At 48.5% G+C, this 8448-nt stretch overlaps 1 protein-coding gene across 1 annotated transcript in view; it reads left to right on the forward strand.

Moving 5' to 3' along the window:
• The first annotated feature begins 619 nt into the window (after positions 1 to 619).
• Slc6a11 (solute carrier family 6 member 11) overlaps positions 620 to 8448 on the forward strand; it is a 133526-nt gene continuing 125697 nt past the window's right edge. The window contains exons 1-3 of the mRNA XM_008854892.1: positions 620 to 922; positions 4261 to 4395; positions 4515 to 4655. Coding sequence (XP_008853114.1) covers positions 679 to 922; positions 4261 to 4395; positions 4515 to 4655 — 520 coding nt within the window. The 5' untranslated portion in view covers positions 620 to 678. The remainder of the gene's footprint in view (positions 923 to 4260; positions 4396 to 4514; positions 4656 to 8448) is intronic.

Here is an 8448-nt window from a genome sequence, read left to right on the forward strand (position 1 = left end):
CAGGGAACACCAGGATGAATGAGAGCTCCAGGATGGGGTACCCAGGAAGAAGCCTGGACCAGCCTTATCCCCATTACCTGGGAGTTTGGAAACGCCCTCCCTAGTTCATCTCCATCTATCACACAGAACCTGCAGTTTAACAAGACCCACAGATGTTTGCTCTGCTAAAGGTGGAGTTGCCTGAATCTTCCTCCTACTAGAGATGGGGAATTGAGGCCCAGATTTTTAAAGGTCACAGACTGGTGAAACTTCAGATCTGGTATTCACAGCCCACTCTGGTCCATCCGCAGGAGTTATTGGGTAAAGCTGCAGGGCAATCCAGGTGCTCGTGGCGCGCGCAAGGTGCTCGTGGCGCGCGCAAGGTGCTCGTGGCGCGCGCAAGGTGCTCGTGGCGCGCGCAAGGTGCTCGTGGCGCGCGCAAGGTGCTCGTGGCGCGCGCAAGGTGCTCGTGGCGCGCGCAAGGTGCTCGTGGCGCGCGCAAGCCAGGCGGGCCCGGGCCCCTGTGCGCCCTGTGCTGGGGCTTCCGCGCCGCGTCCCGGTGCAGGGCGGCCGCCTGCCGGCCCGGTCCTTCGGCTCCACCCCCTGGTTTCCCCGCCCGCCCGCTCGCGCCTCTGAAAAGCCTGGGCGCCCGGGGCGGCGGCGCAGAGCCGGGCCGGCGCACGAGGCGGTAGCGCGGCCATGACTGCAGAGAAGGCGCTGCCCTTGGGCAATGGGAAGGCTGCCGAGGAGGCGCGGGAGTCTGAGGCGCTGGGCGGCGGCGGTGGCGGGGGCGCGGCGGGGACGCGCGAGTCGCGCGACAAGGCGGTCCACGAGCGTGGCCACTGGAACAACAAGGTGGAGTTCGTACTGAGCGTGGCGGGGGAGATCATCGGGCTGGGCAACGTGTGGCGCTTTCCCTACCTGTGCTACAAGAACGGCGGAGGTGAGGGCGCGGCGGGAACGGGCATCCTTGCCACCCGGTGGGGGCGGGGAGCGCGACACCCCCTCGCGTGCCTGCGTGTTGCGGGACCCTCAGGCAGAACCTGGACCACCAGAGCGCCAGGCTAGCCAGGGCCCACCTGTTTCCACCGCGCCTGCGTACGAGCTATGCTTCACACCTGAGCGTGCCACCTGCCACCGTGTGGGACTTGCGGGCCTGTAACAGTGTCTGTCACCAGTATGAGGTGCAGACCCAGTCCAAGTGCTTCGTTTCTGGGTACTCACATTGGCGTTTTAGCAAAAAACATTTAGCCTGTTGGGCTCAGCTCCCCCCCAACCCTCACCCCCACCCCGCCCCCAAGAGACTTACCATTTATCTGAACAGTCTTGCTTTTGGAGCGTTGACTGAAGTGCCAGGCGCGGTAGCTCAGTTTTAGCTGTATTTTTGCCTCATGGTCACCTCGGTAGGCAGCGTTTTACCCATCTCACAGATAAGGAGACTAAAAGTCCAAGAAGCCCCCTCTTTACCAGTGGTAACGGTGGGAGTTTGACTCTAAAAGCCTTGTTTGAAAATGGGGTTGCACTGACCCCTGGGAGAAGAACTTTTCGTGAGACTTTGTTGCTTGCCCTCCTGTATAGACTTTTAAATTTGCTCCTCAGGCCCTTTCTAGGGAAAGTATTTTAGGCCTCTCTGGAGGAAGAACTGGCAGCACTCAGTTTCTTTTACTGGGATGAGACTCACCCACAACGGTTGCTACAACAGTGATTTGGTGTATATTGAGATGCTTAGAAACTGGGGAAGGGGATGAGAGAGTCCTTTCCAGTGACAACATCTCTGAGTTTTCAAAGTGTGGAAGTGGTGGTCCCCAGTCCTCCCAGCTCAGAGGGTTGGTTCCCCATGAAACCCTCTCCCGTCATATCTCGCGGGGATGATGGAATAGTAAGAGATTGGGTGAAACTATCCTTTGAACAGTTCCTCCCAGAAAAGGCCTGTGTCTTTGCATCTCCCCTCCTCTCTGTGGTGCCCCTAATTCCTCCAGCGAAGTTTCTAACCCTCAAAAGGTGGCTGAGAAGTTGGCTGATAGAGACAGTGCAGGACTTCCTGTGTAAGCAGCTGTAGGGCACTGTCTTCTCTAGGGACATTCATCCCAAAGGCACAGGCTGCTCCAAGCCTGCTCTGCACTTGTAATGAAGTGGCCACCAGTGTTGGTGGTTTGGCAAAGGGGGAAAGAGGGAGTGGACTTGGAGACCCAAAATGTGCCCTGTGCCCTCAGTGGAGTCTTGCCACTCTGTTCGGAGTCGGCCTTTAAAAGCTGTGGTGTGCACTTGTAATCCTGTGGGAACTCTTCAGGGTAGTATAGGACAGAAACTATTTTAACATCTTTATTCGTAGAAAACTGTTAGACCTAAACAAGAAGCATTCCACCAAGTAGAAAATGGGGTAAATTGAGTTAATTACAAATTCTGCTACAGAATTTTAAAAAGGGTTGTAGTGAGTAAAGTTTAAAAATGAGTCAGTGTTGGATTTTTCTGTCTCATTTGCCAATTTGCCAAGAGTCTCCAGATACCCTGGTTTGGTAGTTATTTTAAGGATTACAGTACTAGCTGTGGATACACAGCCCAGCTGGCTTTCCCCAGTGTCATCTGTTAGGTTGGGAGGGGAGTGGTTCACAGGTGAATTGCAAGGTCTTAGGGAACTGCTTCAACTTTTTAATCAAATAAATTTAGATTCTGTCAATGGATACTCTTATCCCCTTTCCCATAGTTTTTGCCTTCTAATGTAGTTGGGCTGTTTATCCACAGTTCCCTTTTATCTACATGGCTGTACTTGGAGATCCCAACAATAGTTTAAAGCCTTTCTTTCCCAGTGTGAATTCTTAAATTAGTCTCTTGCCCAGAAAAAGCTAAGACCCCTTTCAAATCATGATACACAGGGCCACGCTATCAGGATCATCAAGGTTACTGCTGTTAATCCTTGCAGTTAAAGAGGCTTCAGTTAGCAAAAAGCAATTTCAGTTAAAGCCTCCACTCCAGGTGAGATGGTGGGGAATACTGTGTTTTCATGCTTCCTTACTAGACAGGAGAAAGAAAGTGAAGGGTTTGGAAAAAATCTTCTGCTCCTAAGAGCTCGTGTTCACCTTAGTTATTTGTTTCCCAGAAAGGCTCAGGCAATGGATATTGTGTTTCCAGATAGGAGTGCTGAAACTGAGGGTGGTCCTCTCCCAGCCTGACCCTGAGCCAGAGCCAGCCTCACTGGGCAGATCTGTGCTTCAAATTCCTTAGGGTTCAGCTCCATACCTGGCCTTGTTTGCAGGGATGTTTAACCCTTTGAAGCCTGGTGTGGCTCATGGTATGATCCCCTGAGGTGGCTTTTCTTTATGAGAAAGATTTTTTTTCCAGGTCACTCTATAAGTAAGAGGAAGGGCCCCTTTCACCTGTCCTGTTGAGATTAGTTTAGAATTAAAAAGAGGGGTGCAGTATTCAGGATGGGAATGAGCTTAATCTGCACCAGAGGATGGAATGACTAAGTTAAAGAATTGACCCTGTTGAGGAGATGGCTCTATCAGTAAAGTGCTTGCTGTGGGAGCCTGAGGAACTGAGTTCAGGTCACTAGCACCTACTAAAAAGCCAAGTATGTTGACACTCACCTGCAGTTCTAGCACTGAGGAGGCAGAAACAGGAGGATCCCTGCAGCTCAGTGGCCACCAGCCTAGCTAAATCAGTCAGCTCCAGGTTCGGTGGGAGACCCTTTCTTAAAATAATGAGGTCAAAGCCAGGTGTGGTAGTGCACAGGAGACAGAGGCAGGAAGACCTTTGTGAGTTCAAGGCCAGACTGATCTACATAGTGAGTTCTACGCTAGCCACAGCTACATAAAGAGACTCTGTTTCAAAAGTGAGATCAAGAGCAATAGAAAAAGACACTCAACATTAACCTCCCATCTCCACACTTAATGTCCACATACATGCACACACAGAAACACATATGCATGCACAAATCCTCACAAAGTAAAAGACAAAGAAATGAACAAATAAAGCAGTTTTGGTGGGTTTTTTTGTTTGTTTTATATTACTATCTTAGCTGTACAACTGTATTGGGAAATGATCAGTGTAGATATTAAAGATTAAAACCTCATTTTATAGCTGAAGATATTGAGACTCAGAGATGTGAGATGGAGTTGCTTAAGGTAATAGGGTGGTAGAGAACACAAACTCCATCCACTTGTTTTGGCTCTAGTCCCTTCATCTGAACTCAAACTCAGAGAAGATTGTGTTCTACCCTGTAGTAGGTGCTGATGGAGAGACGGCAAGGGGTTTCCATCTCATCCCTCTGCATCCTCACAGGGGCCTTCCTGATTCCTTACGTGGTGTTTTTCATTTGCTGTGGAATTCCTGTGTTCTTCCTGGAAACAGCCCTGGGGCAGTTCACGAGTGAAGGTGGCATCACGTGCTGGAGGAAAGTCTGCCCTTTGTTTGAAGGTAAATGCTGCTTTAATGAGAAAATAAAAATTTGCCTTATTGACATCAAGCTGCAGAGAGCAGTGGAAGGCTGTGTCCAAAGGCAGAGAGTCCAGCTGCTCTCCCTTTGGTCCTTGCAGGCATCGGCTATGCGACACAGGTGATTGAGGCTCACCTCAACGTCTACTACATCATCATCTTGGCATGGGCCATCTTCTACCTGAGCAACTGTTTCACCACTGAGCTCCCGTGGGCCAGCTGTGGGCATGAGTGGAACACAGGTATGGCCTCCAGGGAGGATGTCTCTCCTGGTCCTGTAGAAGGACCTGGCTTGGAGATGTGTTCTTGGCCTCCGGGCTCTGTCTGTGTCTGGTTTCCTGGGAGTGGCCTCTGGAACAGTGATCAGTGTCTCACCTAACCTAGGTACATTTTGAGTTACAGGTGAGGCTGAATTCCTGGGGGCAGAGCTGGGGTGTGAGGAAGCTCTAGACTGTAATTCAGGGGCTAGGCACCTCCAGCCCTGCCTCTTTGAGTGGTTCATCCTCCTCCAAAATATGAAGGAGTTAGACTAAATTAAGGACTGCTGATGGAGGGGCCTTTACGATGATTGGTCTTTCTGGCAAAGAACAGCAAACTAGAAAATGTATTCAGTTGCCAGATCCTAAAAGCCAGAGACTTCATGTGGAAATTCTGATTTCCATCTTCTCTTTAAAAAGTAAAATCTCTGGCAACATTACTGCTTTGTGGCTGAGAAGCAACTGTTGCTTTTGGATGACATACCTGTCCTGGAGTTATCACCACCACACCCAGGTTTCTTTGTTTGCTTTACCTGTCCAAACCAGCTAGAGTTTAGTACACACCCCTCCCCTTCACAATAGGTAGTTTTGTGGGGTTACTTTGATTTCAATGCACTGTTTGCTTTTAATTTGTCATCCTTTCAGAATTCAGTTTTATAATCCAGAGAAGGAGAATGTCTATGCAATCCCTTTCTGAGATGGCCGTGCATATAGCAGGCAATCACCAATCAATTGTAGCACTCTTTGCTTTTAAGACCAACCTTGGAGCCCTTCTCAGTAGTGCTGCCTTTTGATTAGAATTGGAACATACTCTTTAACCCATTTGCCATCCATGTTATCATCTCTGGTTAGATTAAGTCTGGAGGTGGCCCATCCTGAGGGCTGAGAACAGTGAGCCTAGGTAGGGTACTGATCACTAGGAGAAGGAAGGCAGGCATTAGACCTAGGAAGTGCTGCAGTCTGGTTTCTAGCCCTGTATGACTTTGCTTTGATTGCCTGCTGGTCACTTTTGTTGTAGTCTTTCCATCTCTCTTCAGGGTTCAAGATTCAGTGAACTCTCCTTTGGGAGGACCTCATAAAGATGTTTTAGGATGAATTCTTAGAGGCTTATGGGTCTGTATGATAATTTAAATGTGCTTGCATATTAAGAAGACTCTAACTGTGTGTACTTTCTGTGTTCTGGAAATCCAACCCATTTGTTGTGTAACTGAGGGTGGTCAGTAGGTTCCACTGCCTGACTCTGTGTTTATAATTTCACAAGAATCCAGGGCATCCATGGGGATAGTAGCTCAGGGAGAGAGAGCAGAGAAATTTAATTCTCTTTTTAAATGTATTGCTTGAGCTTTTCATACATGAATATAATGTGTTTTGATCAAATCCACCCTCCCCCTTGCTTTCAGCTTCTCCCATATCCCCTCTATTTTTCTCTCCAAACTTCGTATGTTCTTTTGTTCTTTGTTTATTTTTGGTGTTTTTGAGATAGGGTCTCCCTTAAGCCCCAGCTGGCCTGGAAGTCTTTATGTAGACCAGCTGCCCTTGATCCCACAGAGATCCACCTGCCTCTGGGGTACTGGGATTTAAAGGCATGTGCCACCACGCCCAACTTCCATGTACTCTTTAAATATTTTATTATTTTTTGTGTGTATGAGTGTATTGCCTGCATGTATGTCAGTGCACCTGTGCATATGTATGCAATACCTGCAGAGGTCAGAGGAGGGTGGCAGAGCCTTTGGAACTGGAATTACAGATGACTGTTAGCTGTCATGTGGGTGCTGGAAGCTGAACCTGGGTCCTCTAGAAGAGCAGCAGTGCTATGCTTTTAACTGCTGAGTCATTTCTCCAGCCTCTCATGTACTCTTTCCAAACCCACTGAGTTCACTTAGTGTTTCCACTTATGTATAGGGTCAGTCAGCAGAACATGGACAGCCTGTCAGGGGCCACACCTCAAGAAAACTGACTGTCCCTCCCCAGCAGCCATTGATTGACAATAACTCCTCAGCTAGGAGGAGTAGGACTTCTTGAGCCTCTCCCTCACCCATGCTGGAATTTTGGCTGGCTTGAGCACTATCACACCCCTGCCCCCATGGCTCAGATTGTAGTAAAAGATGGGCAGAAGGATTGTAACAGCCAGAAGTCGTGGAAGACTGCTGCAAAGCTGTTTTCTGGACATGACAGGGATTTTGCACAGGTGTGTCAGCAGGGAGAGGATGTGGCTTAGGGGCAGAGCATGTGCCTAGCATGCACAAGGCCCTGGGTTCTGTCCTCAGCAGTGTAGAAGAAATTATACGTCAGTGCTCAGTTGTGGCTAAAGCTGTAGGAAGGATGGTTTGCAGAAGGGTGAGCTGAGGAAATGTGGATGAATTGAGCTTCCCGTATCCTGCTGAGGAATAAGCCAGCGAGGCCAGCAGGCTGTGCCTTTTTCCTGTCAGGTCTGCTTTTCTGTGGGAAATGATTTTTTTCACCAAATGAGTTGTTTTTTTTTTTTTTTTCCTACACGGGTGGTCATTTTGAACTGTATCAGTTCTCTAGTAGGTTTTTAATTTATAAAATTTATTAATTTTTGAGACAAGATCTTACGTAGCTCATGATGGTCTTGAACTGATCCTCCTGCCTCTGCTTCCTAAGTGCTAGGATTATAGGTGTGAGCTACCAGGCCTGATGGCTTGAACTTAGACATTTTAAATTTGTTTCTCCACTTGTGTAAATTGTATAGTCATAGAGATTATATAGTCTGTTATTTGTATGTAATTATCGTAATGCAGATCATGGGTCAGTTTTGGTTGTCTGAGAATGGGTTTCATTCTTTTTGGGTTTGGTCTTTTAACTTTGAGACAGGGACTCACTCTGTAACCCAAGGTGGACTCAAACTGATATAATACTTCTGCCTCAGCCTCCCAGGTGATGAGAGTATAGATGTGAACTGCCATGCCCAGATGAATGTTTTTTACTCTGGGAAAATATTTGAACAACACCATGTTATTGAGTCTGATAAAAGCTAAGGACCTCTCACTGAAGAAAAAGACTGGGGCATATCCAGTCCTCTTGCTGGTCATGTTGGGTTTCTAGACTCCACTTAAGACTCACTGGGGCCCCCAGACCACCTCCTTCTAGAATGTAACTAGCACCAGCCAAGAAGGGAAACGAAGCTGACAGCTAGGCTGTTTCCCCAATGGGACACAGACCATTCTTCCACTGGCTTGATTGCCCATTTCTCTGAAGGCTATAATGTGAACACTTGCTGTATGGAAGGCCTTCCTCCCCTGGACAACAGAAGTGCCTAAGGGTTCATCTGTATACATGCTGGAGTGAAATGGTACCTACTCTGCACTGATCCCTGGGCTGGATGGATGCCTGGGTTCTTGGGGAGCTGTTTCAGGAGGCCCTGCTCCATGAAGTCTGCAGCTCAGGGGCCCAGAGTGCTCTCTCTCTGTCTACAGGTACATGGGACCATGGTTGCTGATAGGTCCCACATTAGCCCCAGCAAGACATAGAGGTCTGGCTGGAGGTCATTCTCTGCCTTTAGCAGGCTTGACTATTCCTGAGACTTAGATTATTTCTCTTCACAATGAAGAAAGTTAGAGAAGGTGATTCCTTGAAGGCCTTGGAATTCTCATTTGTTTAGGATTGGGGAAAGGGAGGTTATAGAAAAGCTTCCTGGAGGAGGAGGAGGAGGAAGAAGAGGAAGAGGAGGAGAGGAGGAGGAGGGGGGGAGGAGGAGGAGGAGGGTGTAATTTATTCCATAGAGGTTGTTTGTGACCCACAAAGCCTCAAATGTTTG

Source organism: Nannospalax galili, unplaced genomic scaffold, assembly GCF_000622305.1.
Source record: "Nannospalax galili isolate Female #2095 unplaced genomic scaffold, S.galili_v1.0 scaffold406, whole genome shotgun sequence".
In the NCBI taxonomy this organism is placed as follows: domain Eukaryota; kingdom Metazoa; phylum Chordata; class Mammalia; order Rodentia; family Spalacidae; genus Nannospalax; species Nannospalax galili.